The following is a 25024-nucleotide window of genomic DNA, read 5'->3' as shown; positions in this document are numbered from 1 at the left end:
GCGACATCTCGCCTGGCATTCGGCCCATTTTATACTGTCCATCCCAGCCACCAAGTCCAATCAGGCTGGTCCTCTCACCGAGGTAGAGTTCTTCCCCACGGCCAACTGTTGGTGTCCCGTCAAGGCGCTCCAAGAGCTTCTGGCCTCACTCCAGTCTCCCGCGTTAGACGACCCGTTGCTCCCGATTAACGGTAGGCCCCCCTTCTTCGGCCGAGTTTGTCTCCAATATCCGCACCCTGGCGGCAGGGTTGGGGTTCAACCCTAGCATGGTATCCGGGCACTCCTCTCGCGTAGGGGCCACTTCCGCAGCATCCAGCCATCAGGTACCAGCACACGTCATCCGCAAGGTGGGTCGTCAGCGGTCGTCCTGCTACGCAGGTACATTCCCAATCCGCGATTTGAGATTGCCGGAGCCTTTCGTTCTTTGGGCTTCATGGGTTCCATGATGCTCCAATAAATACATTGCACCCTACTCCGGGCCGGTTCTCTTTGCCCACTTATCTAGGCCTTACCTTGTCACTGGCCCCGGGCACACTCCAGCCAGTTGGTTCAGGGCAGTACATAGGCATGCCTACTCTGTTCCACGATTAGCTCCTACCACAAATAGTTAAGGCTGCGTGCAGCCTGTAATTGTGGGTGGAGCGACTTACACTATTTAAACCGCCTGGTCCAAGCAGGAGGGCGCCCGTTCTTTGCCCCTCCCTCCCATCCCCTTTTTCATTCACTCCTCCTGGGTGGCCCACTTATCTAGGCCTTACCTCGTCACTGGCACCGGGCACACTCCAGCCAGTTGGTTCAGGGCAGTACATAGGCATGCCTACTCTGTTCCTCGATTAGCTCCTACCACAAATAGGGGTTTGATTCAAGCATTTGAAATACAGCCATTTTGGGCAAATAAATCTTTAATTCAGGCCTACACTGGTTCAGTGTCACAACCAGACAGCTGAGAAGCTCTGACAGAAGCCTTTCAGAACCTCCTCCTTGAGTTTTCTTGGTTTTGGTTTTCAGTTCCTCATCTCGTTAGCCTCTCTCAGCTGTCATGTAGTTGGACTGATTGCATCCCTTTAAATTCCTCCCCATAATGCATTGGTGTGCGGTTTATACAGCTTCCTGGAGTGTGTGTGCATGCTGATCCTATTTCCCAGTCTCCTACAAGTTAAGTGTTGTACATTAATTTGTTAATTAATTTTCTGTTTGCTGGTTCCCAGGTGACCCTGACTCCCTCCGTGTCTAGTGTAGGGAGCCGGTGGTCGTGTCCCTTCACTATTGTAGGGTGTTCAGGTGTTATATAGTTGAGGTACGAGGATATGCGATCGTCCACCATTGGGATTATTGCATAGGCTGAGCAGAAAGGGAGAGAGCCAGGTCTGATGCAGGGGTCTCCCTTTTGTTCCTTAGTTTTGGATCCAGTGAGTCATATATTCATTTTGCATTGTCTTGTTTCCTGTACACCTTCCGTGACATTATAAACCGCCCTGGGGTTAAGAATGTGAAGGCAGATGCCCTGTCACGTTGTTTTCCGGGAGGTGGGAATTTTGAAGACCCGGGTCCCATTTTGGCTGACGGTGTTGTGGTCTCTGCTCTTTTTCCTGAATTGGAGGCAGAGGTGCAGGCAGCCCAATCAGAGGCTCCTGATCTTTGTCCTCCTGGGAGGTTGTTTGTGCCTCTCGCTTTAAGACACAAGATTTTTAAGGAACACCACGATACGGTCCTTGCTGGGCACCCAGGGGCAAGAGCCACAGTGGATCTCATTGCTCGGAGATTCTGGTGGCCTGCGCTTCGTAAGTCGGTTGAGGGTTTTGTGGCAGCCTGCGAGACTTGCGCTCGTGCCAAAGTCCCTCATTCACGGCCATCAGGTCCTCTCCTTCCCTTACCCATTCCTTCCCGTCCTTGGACACATCCTCGGGGAAGACTGTGATTCTGGTGGTGGTGGACCGTTTTAGCAAAATGGTGCATTTCATCCCTTTTCCTGGTTTGCCCAATGCTAAGACGCTGGCGCAGGCATTTATTGATCACATTGTCAAATTGCATGGTATTCCTTCAGACATAGTCTCTGATAGAGGCACGCAGTTTGTTTCCAGATTCTGGAAGGCTTTCTGTTCTCGCTTGGGGGTTCGGTTGTCATTCTCTTCCGCTTTCCACCCGCAGTCGAATGGCCAGACAGAGCGTGTCAATCAGAATCTGGAGACATATCTGCGCTGTTTTGTGGCGGAGAATCAGGAGGATTGGTGTTCTTTTTTGTCCCTTGCTGAGTTTGCTTTAAATAACCGTCGTCAGGAGTCCTCTGATAAGTCACCATTTTTTGGTGCATATGGGTTTCATCCGCAGTTTGGGACTTTCTCGGGAGAGGGGTCTTCTGGTTTACCTGATGAGGACAGATTCTCCTCGTCTTTGTCATCTATTTGGCAAAAGATTCAGGATAATCTAAAGAGCATGAGTGAGAGATATAAGCGTGTGGCAGATAAGAGACGTGTGCCTGGTCCGGACCTGAATGTTGGTGATATGGTGTGGTTGTCTACCAAGAATATCAAATTGAAGGTTCCCTCCTGGAAGTTGGGTCCTAGATTTAATGGGCCTTACAAAATCCTGTCTGTCATCAATCCTGTTGCCTACCGTCTTGATCTTCCTCAGACTTGGAAGATCCATAATGTTTTTCATAAGTCCTTATTGAAACCTTATGTTCAACCCATTGTACCCTCGCCTTTGCCTCCTCCTCCGATTATGGTTGATGGTAATCTTGAATTTCAGGTCTCTAGGATTGTGGATTCTCGTGTTGTCCGCGGTTCTCTCCAGTACCTCGTTCATTGGGAGGGTTATGGTCCTGAGGAGAGGATGTGGGTCCCAGTGACGGACATTAAGGCCACTCGTCTCATCAGGGCTTTCCATAGGTCCCATCCTGAGAAGGTGGGCTCTGAGTGTCCGGAGTCCACTCGTAGAGGGAGGGGTACTGTCACAACCAGACATCTGAGAAGCTCTGACAGATGCCTTTCAGAACCTCCTCCTTGAGCTTTCTATGTGTTGGTTTTCAGTTCCTCATCTCATTAGCCTCTCTCAGCTGTCTTGTAGTTGGACTGATTGCATCCCTTTAAATTCCTCCCCATAATGCATTAGTGTGCGGCTTATACAAATTCCTGGAGGGTGTGTGCATGCTGATCCTATTTCCCAGTCTTCTACAAGATAAGTGTTACATTAATTTGTGATTTTATGTTTGCTGGATCCCAGGTGACCCTGACTCCCTCCGTGTCTAGTGTAGGGAGCTGGTGGTCGTGTCCCCTCACTATTATAGGGTGTTCAGGTGTTATACAGTCAAGGTACGAGGATATGCGATCATCTACCATTGGGATCTTCGCATAGGCTGAGCAGTCAGGGAGAGTGCCAGGTTTTATGCAGGGGTTTCCCTTTTGTTCCTTAGTTTTGGATCCAGTGAGTCATATATTCATTTTGTATTGTCTTGTTTCCTGTACACCTTCCGTGACACTGATTCTCTGCTGACATGAAGCCTGAATCTCTGTTATGGGACCTCTCTCCTCTGTCTGGGTGCTGGGGCCTAAATATATGACAATGGACTGTTCCAGTTTTGGCTGACGTGAAGCCTGATTCTCTGCTATGACATGAAGACTGATTCTCTGCTGACATGAAGCCTGAATCTCTGTTATGGGACCTCTCTCCTCTGTCTGGGTGCCGGGGACTAAATATATGACAATGGACTGTTCCAGTTTTGGGTGACGTGAAGCATGATTCTCTGCTATGACATGAAGTCTGAATCTCTGCTATGGGACCTCTCTCCTTTGTCTGGGTGCCGGGGCCTAAATATATGACAATGGACTGTTCCAATTTTGGCTGACGTGAAGCCTGATTCTCTGCTATGACATGAAGACTGATTCTCTGGTGATATGAAGCCTGAATCTCTGTTATGGGACCCCTCTCCTCTGTCTGGGTGCCGGGGCCTAAATATATGACAATGGACTGTTCCAGTTTTGGCTGACGTGAAGCCTGATTCTCTGCTATGACATGAAGACTGATTCTCTGCTGACATGAAGCCTGAATCTCTGTTATGGGACCTCTCTCCTCTGTCTGGGTGCCGGGGCCTAAATATATGACAATGGACTGTTCCAGTTTTGGGTGACGTGAAGCATGATTCTCTGCTATGACATGAAGCCTGAATCTCTGTTATGGGACCTCTCTCCTCTGTCTGGGTGCCGGGACCTAAATATATGACAATGGACTGTTCCAGTTTTGGGTGACATGAAGCATGATTCTCTGCTATGACATGAAGCCTGAATCTCTGTTATGGGACCTCTCTCCTCTGTCTGGGTGCCGGGGCCTAAATATATGACAATGGACTGTTCCAGTGTTGGGTGACGTGAAGCCAGATTCTCTGCTATGACATGAAGCCAGATTCTCTGCTGACATGAAGCCAGATTCTCTGCTATGGGACCTCTCTCCAATTGATATTGGTTACTTTTTATTTATTTTATTTTTATTAATTTCCCTATACACATTTGTTTGCAGGGGATTTAACTACATTTTACTGCCTTTCGCAGCCCTCTAGCCCTTTCCTGGGCAGTTTTACAGCCTTTTTAGTGCCGAAAAGTTCGGGTCCCCATTGACTTCAATGGGGTTCGGGACGAAGTTCGGGTCGGGTTCGGATCCCGAACCCGAACATTTCCAGGAAATTCGGCCGAACTTCTCGAACCCGAACATCCAGGTGTTCGCTCAACTCTAGTCATCAGGCCTTTTGTTAGTCAAACGTATCCCCCACTGTCAGTCCCTTCGGGATCCATGCCTCATTCATCTTAATGAAGGTGAGGTAATCAACACTTTTTTGACCGAGGCGACTTATTTTGTCAGTGACAATGCCTCCTGCTGCACTGAAGGTCCTTTCTGACAGGACACTTGAAGCGGGGCAGGCCAGAAGTTCTATCGCAAACTGGGATAGTTCAGGCCACAGGTCAAGCCTGCACACCCAGTAGTCAAGGGGTTCATTGCTCCTCAGAGTTTCGATATCTGCAGTTAAGGCGAGGTAGTCTGCTACCTGTCGGTCGAGTCGTTCTCTAAGCCTGGATCCCGAAGGGCTGTGGCGATGTGTAGGACTAAAAAAGATCTGCATGTCCTCCATCAACAACACATCTGTAAAGCGTCCTATCCTTGCCGCCGTAGTCATGGTAGGAGGAGGATTACTTTCACCTCTTCCCCTGTTAGATTCCCATTGTGCAGTGACATCCCCCTTATAAGCTGTGTAAATCATATTTTTTAGTTTGGTTTTGAACTGCTGCATCCTTTCTGACTTCCGGTAATTTGGTAACATTTCCACCACTTTCTGCTTATACCGGGGGTCTAGTAGCGTGGCCACCCAGTACAGGTCGTTCTCCTTCATCCTTTTTATACGAGGGTCCCTCAACAGACATGACAGCATGAAAGACCCCATTTGCACAAGGTTGGATGCCGAGCTACTCATTTCCCATTCCTCGTCCTCACTGATGTCATTGATGGTCTTTTCTTCCCCCCAGCCATGTACAATACCACGGGTCCCAGATAGGTGACAACAACGAGCACCCTGTGATGCCTGCTGTGGTTGGTCTTCCTCCTCCTCAAAGCCACATTCCTCCTCTGACTCCTCTTCCTCATACTCCTCTTCCAGCGTTGCTGCAGGTCCGGCAAGCGATGATGACAAGGATTTTTCTGGTGGTGATGGTGACCACAACTCTTTCTCTTCCTCTTCATGCTCATCTACAGCCTGATCCAGCACTCTTCGCAGGGCACGCTCCAGGAAGAAAACAAATGGGGTCTCTAAAGGTGCCTTCGGTGGGACTGACTAGGTTTGTCACCTCCTCAAAAGGACGCATGAGCCTACAGGCATTGCGCATGAGCGTCCAGTAACGTGGCAAAAAAATTCCCAGCTCCGCAGAGGCTGTCCTAGCACCCCGGTCATACAAATACTCGTTGACGGCTTCTTCTTGTTGGAGCAGGCGGTCGAACATTAGGAGTGTTGAATTCCAGCGTGTCGGGCTGTCGCAAATCAAGCGCCTCACTGGCATGTTGTTTCAGCGCTGAATGTCTGAAAAGTGCGCCATGGCCGTGTAGGAACGCCTGAAATGGCCACACACCTTCCTGGCCTGCTTGAGGATGTCCTGTAAGCCTGGGTACTTAGACACAATGTGTTGTACAATGAGATTCAACACATGTGCCATGCACGGCACATGTCACAACTTGCCCAAATTCAATGCCGCCAACAAATTGCTTCCATTGTCACACACCACTTTGCCGATCTCCAGTTAGTGCAGGGTCTGCCACTGATCCACCTGTGCGTTCAGGGCGGACAGGAGTGCAGGTCCGGTGTGGCTCTCTGCTTTCAGGCAAGTCAACCCCAAGACAGAGTGACACTGTCGTATCCGAGATGTGGAATAGCCCCTGTGGAGCTGGGGGGATTCAGTTGATGTGCAGCCAGACGCCGCTGCAGAAGAGGACTCAGCCGAGGAGGCTATGGAAGAGGATGGAGTAGGAGGAGTAGAGGAGGTGGCAGTAGGCCTGCCTGCAAGTCGTGGCGGTGTCACCAACTCCGCTGCAGAGCCACCCATTCCATGCTTGGCAGCCGTCAGCAGGTTGACCCAATGGTCTGCTATGCAGACCAGGTATCAGTGGTCAGATGGACCCTTGCCCCAACACTGTATGCCAGAGATGCCATGACTTCCTTTTTAATCACTGAGTAGAGGTTTGGGATTGCCTCATTTGAAAAAAAAAATTGTCCGGGTACCTTCCACTGTGGTGTCCCAATAGTGACACATTTTTTGAAGGCCTCAGACTCCACCAGCTGGTATGGTAAAAGCTGGCGGGCTAAGAGTTCCGTCAAGCCAGCTGTCAGACGCCGGGCAAGGGGGTGAATCTGTGACATTGGCTTCTTACGCTCAAACATTTCCTTTACAGACACCTGACTGTGGGCAGATGAGATGGAACTGCTGAAGGTGAGAGGCGGAGTGGCGGGTGGTTGAGAGGGGGCAAGGAGGACAGCAGTGGTTGACGTGGCTGAAGATGCTGGACCAGGAGGAGGATGGTGGCTTTGAGCTTGTGTGCTGCTTCTACTCGTCATCATGTGTTGATCCCATAGGCGTTTGTGATGTGCGATCATGTGCCTTCGCAAAGCAGTTGTACCTAGGTGGGTGTTGGATTTCCCACGACTCAGTTTCTTTTGGCACAGGTTGCAAATGGCATCGCTGTTGTCAGAGGCAGACACACAAAAAAAAATGCCACACTGCTGAGCTTTGCAATGACGGCATTCTGGTGGTGACAACAGCATGCGTTGATTGGCGTGCTGTCTGGCTGACCCTGAGTGCCGATACATGCTGTCTGACTGTGCTACTAGCTCCTTGCGACGACCTCCTCCTGCTTCCAACTCGTCTCCTCCTTCTCTCTGTCTCCCCTTCTGAACTTTCCCCCTCTCCTTCTTCTTCTCTTCGAGCAGGCACCCAAGTGGCATCCACGGACACATTGTCATCATCAACCACTTCACTTGTATCTGACACCTCAGCAAAGGAAGCAGCAGCGGGTACAACATCATCACACTGTATGTTCATGTGTGTAATGCTGCCTGACTGAGACATATCCCTGTTATCTACATCTCCTGGCAATAATGGTTGCGCATCACTAATTTCATCCAACTGATGTGTAAATAACTCCTCTGAGGGATCAAGTGAAGCGGCTGTGGTGGTAGTGGTGGTGGTGGCGGCAGGTGGGAGAGTGGTAACTTGAGAGCAGGTGACCAAAGCTGAGCTGAAGGAGGATGGTGCGTCAAGGTTCTTAGCGGAAGCTGTTGAAGATTAGGTGTCCTGTGTAAGCCAGTCAACTATTTTTCTCAGAATTTTGGGGTTCAGGGTACGTGGCCTCTGAACACTGGGCATTATTCTAGGGCCAGTGGAAATCACAGCACCACGACCACGACGGCCCCTGCGGGGTGGCCTGCCTCTGCCTGTCATTTTTTTTAGATAAGTGGTACTATGCGTGCAAGGTACTGTGCCACCCTATATAAGTGGTGGGAAGTGGGCACAGTACAGTCTGTGTGGGCCTGACACACACGGGCTTGCAAATGTGATTATATCACAGAAATATTTTTAATAGAATTTTTTTTATCTGCAAGATATTTGAGTGAATGACACCCTGTAACGGTATGAGTGGAGGCCTAGCCAGTGGCCACAATACAGTCTGTGTGGGCCTGACACACACACGAGCTTGCAAATGTGATTATATCACTGAAAAATATTAAATATAATTTTTTTTATTTGCAAGGTATTTGAGTGAATGACACCCTGTAATGGTATGAGTGGAGGCCTAGCCAGTGGCCACAATACAGTCTGTGTGGTCCTGACACACACACAGGCTTGCAAATGTGATTATATCAAAAGAAATTTTTTAAATATAATTTTTTTTATTTGCAAGGTATTTGAGTGAATGACACCCTGTAACAGTATGAGTGCAGGCCTAGCCACTAGCCAGTGGCCACAATACAGTCTGTGTGGGCCTGACACACACATACTTGCAAATGTGATTATATCACAGAAAATGTTTAAATATTATTTTTTTTTTATGCAAGGTATTTGAGTGATGACACCCTGTAACGGTATGAGTGGAGGCCTATCCACTAGCCAGTGGCCACAATACAGTCTGTGTGGGCCTGACACACACGGGCTTGCACATGTGATTATGTCACAGAAAAATATTAAATATAATTTTTTTTTATCTGCAAGGTATTTATTGTCACACCCTGTATGAATGGTGTGCACTGTGCACACTGTGCTGTCTGTGACTGAGCCTGCAGCCTCTCACATACGGGCAGCCAGGCAACTGCAATATATATATATATATATATATATATATATATAAAAAATATAAAAAAAGCAGACTGATGTACCAGCCCTGAAAAGGGCTTTTTGGGGTGCTGTCAGGACGCTGTCCTTACAGCAGATAAGTCTGTGGACACAGAACACTGCCCTAGCTAACGCTTTCCCAATTAGATCAGCAGCAGCAGCACTGTCCCTCCTCTCACTGAGAATGCAGCTTCCGAATGAATCTAAAATGGATGCTGTCCAGGAGGTGGGAGGGTCTGGGAGGGAGGGTCTGCTGCTGATTGGCTGGAATGTGTCTGCTGACTGTGAGGTATAGTGGTCAAAGTTTACTCAATGATGATGTATAGGGGGCAGACAAGCTATGTTCGCCGGGAACTGTTCGCCGGCGAATAGTTCGGGCCATCAGTATTAAACAATAGGTTGTCTAGATATTATAGTACTTGCAGAATAGAGAGGTGTAAGAGGGCAGGAAGTAGGGCAGCAGCAGCCGGACCCATGTAAAATAAAGAAACTATGGAGCAAAATTGCTGAGAAAATATGGCGGCTATAAAGATATTCCTTGTTTAAATGAGGTAAAGTCCACTGGTTGAAAATGACCATGAAAGATCTCATGACATAACCTCAACATATCTACTTATAATTGTTGTTTTAATGCTTTTTACCCATTTCATCTTTGTAGTTTATGAATATACTCTTTATTTTAATCTAGCCAGCTTCAAAGTCATAAATGAAATCAACAGCTACAATGACACAATTCATTGCATTTAGTGTATTCTGTCTGATTTTCTATCTCATCTTATTTATGTCAGGAGGAACAGAAACCCTAAAGGCTTGCTTGTTCTCAACACTGCCATTTCAAGTATGCTTCTCAAATTTGATAAGATATGTCGGTCTTAAAGGGATTAAAAGAATAACCTAAAAAGGTCATTCTTAGCTTCAGACAGTAATCAATTAGACAAATTCATATAAGATACACGATTCTCTTGTCAGTGTCAGTTCATCCACCCTCCTGTTTTGCAAAGCTGAAAATAACCCTTACAATTGGTTTGGTTGGGGTTCCAGTACAATGTCTTTAGTCTTAAAGGGGCTCTTCGAGCTTTTAATATTGATGACCTATTCTCGGATAAGTCATCAATATCAGATCGGCTGGGGTCTGACACTCGGCACCCTGCCAAGCAGCTGGCTGTATGAAGAGATGGCGCGTGCAGTGTGCAGGACGAGTGGAGGACAGAGGAGCCTCTTAAAGAAAAAGTTACAGGTCTGTGAGAGCCAGAAATCTTGCTTGTTTGTAGGTGTCCAAATACTTATTTTACCGAGGAATTTACCAATTAATTAATCAGAAATCCTACAATATGATTTCCTGTATTCTCCCCCCCCCCCCCCCTACCCATTCTGTCTCTGATAGCTGAAGTGTACCTATGATGAAAATTACAGGCCTCTCTCATCTTTTTAAGTCGGAGAACTTGCACAATTGGTGGCTGACTAAATACTTTTTTGCCCCGCTGTATATACTGGGGCTACTATGGGGGGCATAGACCCTGGGAGCATTACAGGGGGATCATTATAGGTACTAGGGCACTGTGGAGTGTAGTGAGGGCACTGCAGGGGTTCAGATGATAAAAATATTAACCAATTAAATTCATAAATTTTTCATTACAGTTTTTAAATGCCACGAAAAATAGATGCAAAACAGCCATTAAAAATGGACTAATGGCCAGAAAATGGATGCACACATGGATGCAGAATGGCCATGAAAAACTGACAGTTAATCTGTTTTTACCAACCGTTCTTGTACCTCAGAACTGAAGTTGAGTTCGGTTTCAAGCTTTAAAGTGTTTTTCCACTTTAAAAATCAACTACCAAAGTTACATAGTACATAACATAGTACATAAGGCCGGAAAAAGACATTTGTCCATCCAGTTTGGCCTGTCATCCTGCAAGTTGATCCAGAGGAAGGCAAAAAAAAAAAAAAACTGTGAGGTAGAAGCCAATTTCCCCCACTTTAGGGGAATAAAAAATGTCTTCCTGACTCCAATCAGACAATCAGAATACCTCCCTGGATCAACGACCCCTCTCTAGTAGCTATAGCCTGTAATATTATTAAGCTCCAGAAATACATCCAGGCCCCTCTTGAATTCCTTTATTGTACTCACCATCACTACCTCCTCAGGTTCCATAGTCTCACTGCTCTTACTGTAAAGAATCCTCTTCTATGTTTGTGTACAAACCTTCTTTCCTCCAGATGCACATCGTCACAGTCACAGTCCTGCGGATAAATAGATGATGGGAGAGATCTCTGTACTGTCCCCTGATATATTTATATATATTAATTAGATCTCCCTCAGTCGTCTTTTTTCTAAAGTGAATAACCCTAATTTTGATAATCTTTCAGGGTACTGTAGTTGTCCCATTCCAGTTATTAGTTTAGTTGCCCTCCTCTGGACCCTCTCCAGCTCTGCTATGTCTGCCTTGTTTACAGGAGCCCAGAACTGTACACAGTACTCCATGTGTGGTCTGACTAGCGATTAGTAAAGTGGTAGGACTATGTTCTTATCACAGGCCTCTATGCCCCTTTTGATGCAACCCATTATCTTATTGGCCTTATTGGTTGTTGCAGCTTAGTTTGCTGTTTATTAAAATTCCTAGATCCTTTTCCATGTCAGTGTTACCCAGTGTTTTACCATTTGGTATGTAATGGTGACTTGCATTATTCCTTCCCATGTGCATAACTTTACATTTCTCAGTGTTAAACCTCATCTGCCACTTATCTGCCCAAGCCTCCAATCTATCCGGATCCCTCTGTAGCAGTATATTGTCCTCTTCAGTGTTAATTACTTTACACAGTTTAGTGTCATCTGCGAAAATGTATACTTTACTATGCAAGCCTTCTACAAGATCATTAATAAATATATTGAAGAGAATAGGGCCCAATACTGACCCCTGAGGTACTCCACTAGTGACAGTGACCCAATCTGAGTGTGTACCATTAACCACTTCAGCCCCGCTAGGTGAAACCCCCTTCATGACCAGAGCACTTTTTACACTTCGGCACTACACTACTTTCACCGTTTATCGCTCGGTCATGCAACTTACCATACAAATGAATTTTACCTCCTATTCTTCTCACTAATAGAGCTTTCATTGGGTGGTATTTCATTGCTGCTGGCATTTTTACTTTTTTTGTTATTAATCAAAATGTAACGATTTTTTTGCAAAAAAATGACATTTTTCACTTTCAGCTGTAAAATTTTGCAAAAAAAACGACATCCATATATAAATTTTTCGCCAAATTTATTGTTTTACATGTCTTTGATAAAAAAAAATGTTTGGGCAAAAAAAAAATGGTTTGGGTAAAAGTTATAGCATTTACAAACTATGGTACAAAAATGTGAATTTCCGCTTTTTGAAACAGCTCTGATTTTCTGAGCACCTGTCATGTTTCCTGAGGTTCTACAATGCCCAAACAGTAGAAAAACCCCCACAAATGACCCCATTTCGGAAAGTAGACACCCTAAGGTATTCGCTGATGGGCATAGTGAGTTCATAGAACTTTTTATTTTTTGTCACAAGTTAGCGGAAAATGATGATGATTTTATTTTTTTTATTTTTTCTTACAAAGTCTCATATTCCACTAACTTGCGACAAAAAATAAAAAATTCTAGGAACTCACCATGCCCCTCACAGTATACCTTGGGGTGTCTTCTTTCCAAAATGGGGTCACTTGTGGGGTAGTTATACTGCCCTGGCAATTTAGGGGCCCAAATGTGTGAGAAGAACTTTGCAATCAAAATGTGTAAAAAATGACCGGTGAAATCCAAAAGGTGCACTTTGAAATATGCGCCCCTTTGCCCACCTTGGCAGCAAAAAAGTGTGACACATCTGGCATCGCCGTACTCAGGAGAAGTTGGGGAATGTGTTTTGGGGTGTCATTTTACATATACCCATGCTGGGTGAGAAAAATATCTTGGTCAAATGCCAACTTTGTATAAAAAAATGGGAAAAGTTGTCTTTTGCCAAGATATTTCTCTCATCCAGCATGGGTATATGTAAAATGACACCCCAAAACACATTCCCCAACTTCTCCTGAGTATGGCGATACCAGATGTGTCACACTTTTTTGCAGCCAAGGTGGGCAAAGGGGCACATATTCCAAAGTGCACCTTTCAGATTTTGCAGGCCATTTTTTACACATTTTGATTGCAAGGTACTTCTCACACATTTGGGCCCCTAAATTGCCAGGGCAGTATAACTACGCCACAAGTGACCCCATTTTGGAAAGAAGACACCCCAAGGTATTCCGTGAGGGGCACGGCGAGTTCCTAGAATTTTTTATTTTTTGTCACAAGTTAGCGGAAAATGATGATTTTTTTTTTCTCTTTTTTCCTTACAAAGTCTCATATTCCACTAACTTGCGACAAAAAATAAAAAATTCTAGGAACTCGCCATGCCCCTCACGGAATACCTTGGGGTGTTTTCTTTCCAAAATGGGGTCACTTGTGGTGTAGTTATACTGCCCTGGCAATTTAGGGGCCCATATGTGTGAGAAGTACCTTGCAATCAAAATCTGTAAAAAATGACCGGTGAAATCCGAAAGGTGCACTTTGGAATATGCGCCCCTTTGCCCACCTTGGCATCAAAAAAGTGTCACACATCTGGTATCGCCGTACTCAGGAGAAGTTGGGGAATGTGATTTGGGGTGTCATTTTACATATACCCATGCTGGGTGAGAGAAATATCTTGGCAAAAGACAACTTTTCCCATTTTTTTTATACAAAGTTGGCATTTGACCAAGATATTTTTCTCACCCAGCATGGGTATATGTAAAATGACACCCCAAAACACATTGCCCAACTTCTCCTGAGTACGGCGATACCAGATGTGTCACACTTTTTTGCTGCCAAGGTGGGCAAAGGGGCACATATTCCAAAGTGCACCTTTCGGATTTTGCAGGGCATTTTTTACACATTTTGATTGCAAAGTTCTTCTCACACATTTGGGCCCCTAAATTGCCAGGGCAGTATAACTACCCCACAAGTGACCCCATTTTGGAAAGAAGACACCCCACGGTATTCCGTGAGGGGCATGGCGAGTTCCTAGAATTTTTTATTTTGTGTCACAAGTTAGTGGAATATGAGACTTTGTAAGGAAAAAAGAAAAAAAAAGAAAAATCATCATTTTCCGCTAAATTGTGACAAAAAATAAAAAATTCTAGGAACTCGCCGTGCCCCCCACGGAATACCTTGGGGTGTCTTCTTTCCAAAATGGGGTCACTTGTGGCGTAGTTATACTGCCCTGGCAATTTAGGGGCCCAAATGTGTAAGAAGTACCTTGCAATCAAAATGTGAAAAAAATGGCCTGCGAAATCCGAAAGGTGCCCCTTTGCCCACCTTGGCTGCAAAAAAGTGTCACACATGTGGTATCGCCGTACTCAGGAGAAGTTGGGCAATGTGTTTTGGGGGGTCATTTTACATATACCCATGCTGGGTGAGAGAAATATCTTGGCAAAAGACAACGTTTCCCATTTTTTTATACAAAGTTGGCATTTGACCATATTTTTCTCACCCAGCATGGGTATATGTAAAATGACACCCCAAAACACATTCCCCAACTTCTCCTGAGTACGGCGATACCACATGTGTGACACTTTTTTGCAGCCTAGATGCGCAAAGGGGCCCAAATTCCTTTTAGGAGGGCATTTTTAGACATTTGGATCCCAGACTTCTTCTCACACTTTCGGGCCCCTAAAAAGCCAGGGCAGTATAAATACCCCACATGTGACCCCACTTTGGAAAGAAGACACCCCAAGGTATTCAATGAGGGGCATGGCGAGTTCCTAGAATTTTTTATTTTTTTGCATAAGTTAGCGGATATTGATTTTTTTTTTGTTTTTTTCTCACAAAGTCTCACTTTCCGCTAACTTAGGACAAAAATTTCAATCTTTCATGGACTCAATATGCCCCTCACGGAATACCTTGGGGTGTCTTCTTTCCGAAATGGGGTCACATGTGGGGTATTTATACTGCCCTGGCTTTTTAGGGGCCCTAAAGCGTGAGAAGAAGTCTGGAATATAAATGTCTAAAAATGTTTACGCATTTGGATTCCGTGAGGGGTATGGTGCGTCCATGTGAGATTTTATTTTTTGACACAAGTTAGTAGAATATGAGACTTTGTAAGAAAAAACAAAAACAAACAAAAAATTTCCGCTAACTTGTGCCAAAAAAAATGTCTGAATGGAGCCTTACCAGGGGGGGGGGGGGGGTGATCAATGACAGGGGGGTGATCACCCATATAGACTCCCTGATCACCCCCCTGTCATTGATCACCCCCCTGTAAGGCTCCATTCAGACATCCGCATGATTTTTACGGATCCATGGATACATGGATCGGATCCACAAAACGCATGCGGACGTCTGAATGGAGCCTTACAGGGGGGTTATCAATGATAGGGGGTGATCAGGGTGATCACCCCCCTGTCACTGATCACCCCTCCTGTAAGGCTCCATTCAGACATCCGCATGATTTTTTACGGATCCATGGATACATGGATCGGATCCACAAAACGCATGCGGACGTCTGAATGGAGCCTTACAGGGGGGTTATCAATGACAGGGGGTGATCAGGGTGATCAGGGTGATCACCCCCCTGTCACTGATCACACCCCCTGTAAGGCTCCATTCAGACATCCGCATGATTTTTTACGGATCCATGGATACATGGATCGGATCCACAAAACGCATGCGGACGTCTGAATGGAGCCTTACAGGGGGGTTATCAATAACAGGGGGTGATCAGGGTGATCACCCCCCTGTTACTGATCACCCCCCCTGTAAGGCTCCATTCAGACGTCCGCATGATTTTTACGGATACATGGATACATGGATCGGATCCGTAAAAATCATGCGGACGTCTGAATGGAGCCTTACAGGGGGGTGATCAATGACAGGGGGGTGATCAATGACAGGGGGTGATCAGGGAGTGTATAGGGGTGATCACCCGCCTTTCATTGATCACCCCCCTGTAAGGCTCCATTTAGACGTCCGTATGCGTTTTGCGGATCCGATCCATGTATCTGTGGATCCGTAAAAATCATACGGACGTCTGAACGGAGCCTGACAGGGGGGTGATCAATGACAGGGCGGTGATCAATGACAGGGGGGTGATCAGGGAGTTTATATGGGGTGATCATGGGTTTATAAGGGGTTAATAAGTGACGGGGGGGGGGTGTAGTGTAGTGTAGTGTGGTGTTTGGTGCGACTGTACTGACCTACCTGAGTCCTCTGGTGGTCGATCCTAACAAAAGGGACCACCAGAGGACCAGGTAGGAGGTATATTAGACGCTGTTATGAAAACAGCGTCTAATATACCTGTTAGGGGTTAAAAAATTCGGATCTCCAGCCTGCCAGCGAGCGATTGCCGCTGGCAGGCTGGAGATCCACTCGCTTACCTTCCGTTCCTGTGAGCGCGCGCGGTTCACAGGAAATCTCGCGTCTCGCGAGAAGACGCGTATATGCGTCCAGGAGGAATAAAGCAACCACCTCCCGGACGCATATACGCGTACAGCGGTCGGGAGGTGGTTAATAACCACCCTCTGTTTTCTATCATTGAGCCAGTTGCTTACCCACATACAGACGTTTTCTCCCATTCCGAGCATTCTCATTTTATATACTAACCTTTTATTTGGTACAGTGTAAAATGCTTTGGAAAAGTCCAGATATACGACATCCATTGATTCGCCGCTGTCAAGTCTAGGACTTACCTCCTCATAGAAACTGATTAAATTAGTTTGGCATGACTGATCTCTCATGAAGCCATGCTGATATGGCGTTATTTGCTTATTTCCGTTGAGATGCTTTAACATAGCATCTCTTAGAAAACCTTCAAACTGTTTGCCCACAACAGATGTTAAACTTACCGGCCTATAGTTTCCAGGCTCTGTTTTTGGACCCTTTTTGAATATTGGAACCACATTTGCCGTGCGCCAATCCTGTGGGACATTCCCTGTCAGTATAGATTCCGCAAGTATCAGAAATAAGGGTCTGGCTATGACATTACTTATTTCCCTTAGGATACAGGGGTGTACGCCATCCGGTCCTGGCGATTTGTCTATTTTAATATTTTTAAGTCGCTGATGTACTTCTTCCTGGGTCAGATAGGACACCTTTAATGGGGAATTTATTTTTACATTCTGCATTTCAGAGTTTTCCTCAGTGAATACATTGGAGAAAAAAATATTTAACAGCTCTGCTTTCTCCTCATCGCTCTCTGCAACTTCCCCCTCATTACTCTTTAAAGGGCCGACACCTTCAGATTGATACTTTTTAACATTTATATAATTGAAGAACATTTTAGCGTTAGTTTTACTCTCTTTGGCAATTAATCTTTCGGTCTTTAGTTTGGCCGCTTTTATTTGCTTTTTACATGTTCTTTTTCCCCCCTATAGTTTTTCAGTGCTTCCGTGCTACCCTCCTGTTTTAGTGATTTATATGCTTTCTTTTTGTCATTTATTGCTTTCTTTACAGTTCTATTTATCCACATTGGTTTCTTTTTGTTCCTTAACCTTTTATTCCCATATGGTATGTACCTCTCACAATGAGATTTTAGGATGCTTTTAAAGATATCCGATTTTGTGACTGTATTTTTATTTTTGAGGACTTTGTCCCAGTTAGTTAGGCCTATGGCCTCTCTTAGTTGGCTAAATTTAGCTTTTTTGAAGTTTGGTATTTTTGTTCCTCCCTGTACAAACGCTCTTTTGAATGATAATTGGACCATACTTTATGGTCACTATTTCCCAGGTGTCCCCAACCTGCACGTCTGTTATTCTGTCAGGCCTATTGGTTAATACTAAGTCCAGTATGGTCGTCCCTCTAGTCGGGTCCTGAACTAGTTGGGAGAGGTAATTGTCTTTGGTTATTGCCAAGAACCTGTTTCCTTTATGAGATACACATGTTTCAGTTTCCCAGTCTATATCTGGGTAGTTGAAGTCCCCCATAATAACCACCTTATTATGATTTGCCGCCTTGTCTATCTCGTTTAGTAGTAGATTTTCTGTGGACTCTGGTATATTAGGTGAGTTGTTCAACAAAATCACGCATGACCTCACGAATAACTAACTTCGGCTCATCGGAGTCCATACATTTTAATACTGTACGAAGACGAATCTCCGCACAGTATTAATCAAAAGTTTTGAACAAAGCGACTTCGGATGTAACATCGGATGTTCACTCATCAATAGCTACATTCACACAGTGGCGGTCTTGAGTACCACGCAGATGACGCAATTGCATGGGGCCACATCTTAGCACAGGCTGCAGGACACGAGAACAAACAGCTCATGTCCCTGCTATTCACAATGGAACAGGTGGTCACTATCAACGTTATCTCATACGCAAGGTCTTTAGGCGGCTGCAGGTAGATGAGACAACGTCATTGTGCTGCCTGTGCCAGGACACAGGCAAAGCATTGCAGAAGGTAATGGGGGTGAGGTACAGTAAGTAGTACATTTTTTTTTTCCTGGCAGTACAGACAGGGAGGGCACAGAGGGGGTGCTGCTGGAAATTTTACTGGGGCAGAAAATAAAAATAAAGGGGCCACTACAGAAATTTTAAATACATGGGCCTCTTCTGGGGGGCATTATAAAAATACAATGGCCACTTCTGGGGGACATTATAAAATACAAGGGCAACTACTTGGGACATTATAAAAAATATCGAGGCATTATAAAAATACTAGTATTGAGTGAATCAAAACATCTAAAGTTCGATCTGAAGTTTAGGAAAAATTTGATTTGCCACAAATCCAAATTTTCTCACGCTTCGTGGTAACACTTTTTTGCTACAGTGGCTGCTGCACGTGTTACAAAGTGAAAGTAAGAAGCCTGAAAACGCGTTATGAACCATAATGCTGTGCAGCCGGCCAATCAGCAGGCTGGGAAAGATGTGAGAAGCACTTATGCACTAGGGACATTGTTTCAGAAAGCTATTTATAGAAGAATATTGGATATGGAGAATGCAGTGACAGTGTAGTGACAGTGTAAGGAGATTGTAAGAACGGTTTTTAGACACTGTAGGGAGAGCATAGGGATACTGCAGGAAAAGTGCAGGTTGAGTGTAATTGCCATGTGCATCTTGCAGAACTGCTTCCACAACCCCAGTTAGGGCTTATTCACATAACCATAGGAATGGTTCTGTATCCGTTCCTCAATTTTGCGGAAGGGGTTCGGACTTATTCATTTCAATGGGACTGCAAAAGATGCGGACAGTACACCCTGTGCTGTCTGCAGCCATTGCTCCATTCTGTAGCCACGCAAAAAACATAGAACATGTCCTATTCTTGTCCATTTTGCGGACAAGAATACACATTTCTATAGTGGGTTGTCCGTTCTGTTCCGCAAATTGCGGAATGCACATGAGCAGCATCCATGCTCCGCAATTTGTGGACAGCAAAACAGGTGTCGTGTGAATGAGCCCTAAATCTGTAAATTTATACATAAAATTACTGTGCCTCAGTATTAAAGGACAGTCTGCAATTGCAGCGACCGGGACTGCAGGGGTGCATGTGAGTGCGGTGGGCTGATGGGTGTAGTAGTTGTTACTCACGGTTTAGCAGAACTCCCTGGGCCGGCATGCAGTGATGTGAAGGATAGCACCGATTCCTTCGGTGCACACTCTGGTGTTGATGGATCTCCTGTCAGATGGTGATTGAGGTGCCCTTGATGGTATATTTTTTGGTGCAGGGAAGACAGGGCCCCTGGTGATTGTGACGCCAACACCATTGGGTGCAATTGAAGTGTAGAAATGAAGAGGAATCCGTTTTTATAAAGAACTGAATCATTTACTGATAATCAGTTGCCTTGAGGTAGATGTACAGATCATTGACATGGCAAAGGTACCATATTTTTCGCTTTATAAGACGCACCTGATCATAAGACACACCAAAGGTTTTAGAGGAAGAAAATAAGAAAAACATTTTTTCATCAGACCTCATATCAGATCCTCAGATCAGACCCCCATAAATATCAGGACATCAGATCAGACCCCAATATTAGGACATCATATCAGATCCCCATATCAGCCCTCCATGTTAGAACCCCATCAGCCCTCCATGTCAGACCCCCATCAGACCTCAATGTCAGAACCCCATCAGACCTTATATCAGCACTTTATTTCAGACCCCCATCAGACCTCAGATCAGCCCTCAATGTGAGACCGCCATCAGACCTCAGATCAGCCCTTTATATCCATCCTTCTCTAACAGCAGTCGAGTTCCCATGTCTTCTCTAGCCCGTGCTACAAATATCACCTGACTGCGTGCAGCGTCAGGTCATAGTGCTCGGACTACGCCCTGACGCTGTACGGGGTCAGGACAGTACAGCGCCAACACCAGGAAGGAAGGCCAGGGAGGGTGAGTAGCGGAAGCAAGGAAGAGAGGACTCCAGAATAACGGGAACCGGACGGATCCATTATGCAGGCCATAGACTTCTATTATGATGGAATGAATAACAGAATGTCTCTAAAAGCACAACCCGAACCTCAAAATATGAAATTCGCTCATCCCTACTCATAAGTCACTGGATCATGTTTGTCCTTGTATTCCGGTCTACCCTTGGTCTGCACACAACTCAGAGGGGTACAGTAGTTCAATGTCAGCTCTTTTGCAGATACAGATGTAGCAGGGTTAGCACTCAAACTCTTAACTCAAGACCTGTGCTGAACGGAAGTCTTGTTCCTGCCTCCCTGTTTGCTCCACCCTGTTCCCTGCTTGAACATCCTATTTAAGCCCAGCCTTGCACTTCCTGCCTTGTCAGATCATTGTGCTCTCAGCCTGTAATCAAGCTACTCTCTCCTGCTCTGCTGCTAATGCTGACGCTGTTAGAAGGAATTACAGGAATATACACACATATAATCACAGCATGACATACTGCAAATACACAAACGTATGCAGGGCCCAACTGGAGTGGGACACTGCACAATCACTGTTAATCTGCGAGTTTATATATAGAATTACTGTTCCTCAATAATAAAGGGCGGTCTAATATATATTGCTGTATGCATCTGGTTCAACTGCTGACACACTTGCAGTGAATCTCTTATTTTATATGTAGAATTACTGTACCTCAGTATTAAAGGATGGTCTAATATATTTCTGTCTACATCTTGTTGAAATGCTGACACAATCCCCATTAATCTGTTAGTTTATACATAGAATTACTGTGCCTCTGTATTAAAGGGTGGGGTACTATATTGCTGTGTGCATTTTGTTGAACTGCTGGCATATTCTTAGTAAGGGCTCTTTCACACCTGCGTTATTGTCTTCCGGCATAGAGTTCCGTCGTTGGGGCTCTATGCCGGAAGAATCCTGATCAGGATTATCCTAATGCATTCTGAATGGAGTGAAATCCATTCAGGATGCATCAGGATGTCTTCAGTTCCGGAACGGAACGTTTTTTGGCCGGAGAAAATACCACAGCATGCTGCGATTTTTTCTCCGGCCAAAAAAACTGAAGACTTGCCGCAAGGCCGGATCCGGAATGAATGCCCATTGAAAGGCATTGATCCGGATCCGGCCTTAAGCTAAACGTTGTTTCGGCGCATTGCCGGATACGACGTTTAGCTTTTTTACAATGGTTACCATGGCTGCCAGGACGCTAAAGTCCTGGCAGCCATGGTAAAGTGTAGCAGGGAGCGGGGGAGCAGCATACTTACCATCCGTGCGGCTCCAGGGGCGCTCCAGAGTGACGTCAGGGCGCCCCAGGCGCACGGATGACGTGATCGCATGGCACGTCATCCATGCGCATGGGGCGCTCTGACGTCATTCTGGAGCGCCCCGGGAGCCGCATGGATGGTAAGTATACCGCTCCCCCGCTCCTACTATGGCAACCAGGACTTTAATAGCGTCCTGGGTGCCATAGTAACACTGAAAGCATTTTGAAGACGGATCCGTCTTCAAATGCTTTCAGTACACTTGCGTTTTTCCGGATCCGGCGTGTAATTCCGGCAAGTGGAGTACACGCCGGATCCGGACAACGCAAGTGTGAAAGGGGCCTTAATCTGTTACATTACTGATACAGTTACTGTACACTATGGCCAAAAGACAGTTACCTGGGCCCTCCAAAGGAACTGGTAGTGGCCAAAATGTACTGTAGCCAATACAAGTAGCAGCAGAAGAAAGGATGGTGGTAACAGCAGCTGCAGGAACAGGCCGTAGCTGCCACCGTCATCCAGCGGTTGTGTTTGGACCAACAATCCAGCTATACTGGAATGGTTGACTCTTCAGCATCATTTCAAGTGACAACAGATACACACAGCCAGGATTCAGTGAGTCCTCAGAAACCACGCTTAGTTGGCATGGCACAGGAATTGTCTCTGTGCCCTCATCTGTCCTGAACCTGCCTCTTACATTTGCTGCTCCTTCTACTAGCCAAGTATAGTATGCTGCTGGCTCTGCTCTGTTTTTCAGCGAGGATGAACTCTGTGAGGACAGTCAACAGTTACATGCCAGCACAGACTTGGAGGAAAGGTCCACTGCAGACTCCTCTCAGCGTGCAAATACTGATGACAGTCGGGTGGGAACACATGTTGCAAGAGGCCAGGGATGTGCGCAAAAGACAGGTGAGGGTCACACAAGTGACAACCAAACAGATGTAGATGATGATGTAGCCAATAGGGATGAGCGAATTGAACTTTGTTCCAATACTGTAGGGAGTAGGAGCTCCGTTCAGTATTAGAATGTATTGTCTCCGATGAGCCGAAGTTATTGCTTCGTGAAGTATTGCGAGACTTTGGGTAATAACTTCAGAAATTAATTTGTACTGTAAAAAAACATTTCCCGAACTAGGGTTCAGTTCCAAGGTACCACTTGGACATACCGATGAAACCATCATTGGTTTGTAAAATTCGTTTTGAATACCTTGAGGGGTGTAGTTTCTAGAATGGGGTCATTTTTGGGTGGTTTCTATTATGTAAGCCTCACAAAGTGACTTCAAACCTGGACTGGTCCCTAAAAAAATAGGTTTTTGAAAATTTCTGAAAATTTTCAAAATTTGCTTCTAAACTTCTATGCCTTGTAACATCCCCAAAAATAAAATGGCATACCCAAAAAGATCCAAACATGAAGTAGACATATGGTGAATGTAAAGTAATAACTATTTTTGGACGTATTACTATGTATTATTGAACTAGAGAATTTTAAAGTTGGAAATTTGCACATTTTTCCAAAATTTGGGAAAATGTGGTATTGTTTTATAAACAAAAATGATTTTTTTTAACTTAATTTTACCAGTGTCATGAAGTACAATATGTGACGAAAAAACAAATCTCAGAATGGCTTGGATAAGTAAAAGCGTTTTAAAGATATTACCACTTAGTGACACTGGTCAGATTTGCAAAAAACGGCCTGGTCCTTAAGGTGAAATATGGGTATGTCCTTAAGGGGTTAAAGTGACACTGGTCAGAATTTCAAAAAATGGCCTGGTCCCTAAGGTGAAATAAGGTTGTGTCCTTAAGGGGTTAAGACTAGTTTCACACTAGCGCTATTAGTTCCGCCAGGCTGTTTCTGGATGTCACTGCAATGCCCTCCGGCCCCATTGACTACAGTGGGATCTAAAATATTTGCCGGGTAGTGGCCGGATCTCCGCCGGATCCAATTAGTCAATGGGCCATTGCGGTGACATTGGCAGATGGCCCAGAGAGCTCCAGTAGGCTGTTCCCTGACTAAACAGCCTGCCGACACTAATAACGTTCATGCGAAAAAAGCCTAAAATGGAGGGCCCAGGGAATTTTTCATGATATACTATGCATTATTCATTGTGAAGTTTGTATTGTGAACCAGGAACTCGCTTTAAGGAATTTCCCTCCTTAGTACAAATATGACTGTGACACAAATGATTTTACATCTATAGCTATGTGCTGTCATGAAGCAGCATTCACTTAGCCTGCATTTTTACCTGAAAGGCTCATGACTCATGTTTCAACCACAAGAGGAGGAAATTCTATCTTATGATACAATCAGGTGTATGACGTAGTGACTGAAGCCACATTTCTTTCACATCCCTCTTTGGATAATTGAAGCATCCCACAGTTTGAAAGGGCCAACAGTCTTTGTGTTCCTGCCTCATGCGTGGCCTGGCTGTGGTTTTCAGTATGTCACAGCTGCTCTAAATACACCTCCTCGCTCTGCAGAAGCATCTTATTACAAACCACAGCTGTAAACTACATTAAGTCGGCTGTTGTTTCATCACCTATATTCTCCGCTCATGATTTCAGAACATGACAAATAGAACTGCAGTAAAGACACATTAGAATTAGCGAAGTAATTATAGCATCGAAGAGGATGAAGTGGATGAATTTGCTGTTTACGCGTGCTGGTACCAGAAGCGGGATTCATATATCATGTGGGATGCTCTTACTAAATTATTTAGTTGCGGGACAGCAGACAGGTAAGCTTATGTAGAGACACAGCAACTAAATGTATCCTACGTTTCTGCCTTGAGCACTGGAAAAGCATACAGTTATTGTCAGTCTGGGTATTGTAGTTGTGATTGAGATATTGTGCATAATATTGCTTTTAAAGGGGTATTTTGGCATTTCGCTAGGATATGCTATCAATGTCTAATAGGTGCAATTCCCACTTTCTATCTCCAAAACAAGGTTCTGCTATGAATAGAGAACATACCGTGCATGTGCTGCTTTCTTCATTCACTGCAGTGTTCTGACTATTTTCAGAAGTTCTATAGCAATGACTAAAGAAAGCAGCACGTGTGGCATGCCCTCCATTCACAGAGGAGCCTTGTTTTTGTTAACTTCGGCTCATCAGAGCCCATATATTCTAATACTGTATGGAGTGCTCGCTCCATACAGTATTGAAAATAAGTTTTATGCGAATCGACTTCAGAAGTCGATTCACTCATTCCTAGCTCTGACCTGTTTGGTGCTCACAGGTTGAGGCCATCCCTGGATCGCATCGACCTTGTTGACCTGGGGTTTAATTATGCCTCGTCTGATCACATACCCCAAGTAGCGCTTCTCCTCCATCCCGACAACACACTTCTTGAGGGTTTGTGGTCAAGCCGGCTGCCCTTAGAGAGTTCACTACGGCCAAGTGACTCTCCCAGTCATAGCTGAAGATGATGATATCATCCAGATATGCAGATATGCTGAGGCGTATCTCCTGTGAGGCTTCAGCACTATTTA

General features: G+C 45.2%; 1 protein-coding gene across 1 annotated transcript in view; it reads left to right on the top strand.

Annotated features, from left to right (window-relative positions):
- Positions 1-24068: 24068 nt before the first annotated feature.
- IL12RB1 (interleukin 12 receptor subunit beta 1) overlaps positions 24069-25024 on the top strand; it is a 253753-nt gene continuing 252797 nt past the window's right edge. The window contains exon 1 of the mRNA XM_044280404.1: positions 24069-24270. Within this exon, the coding sequence (XP_044136339.1) occupies positions 24165-24270 (106 nt within the window). The 5' untranslated portion in view covers positions 24069-24164. The remainder of the gene's footprint in view (positions 24271-25024) is intronic.

Source organism: Bufo gargarizans, chromosome 1 (assembly GCF_014858855.1).
Source record: "Bufo gargarizans isolate SCDJY-AF-19 chromosome 1, ASM1485885v1, whole genome shotgun sequence".
Taxonomy (NCBI): domain Eukaryota; kingdom Metazoa; phylum Chordata; class Amphibia; order Anura; family Bufonidae; genus Bufo; species Bufo gargarizans.
The sequence above is the reverse complement of the archived record's forward strand: the minus strand, read 5'-3'. Positions and strand labels throughout refer to the sequence as shown.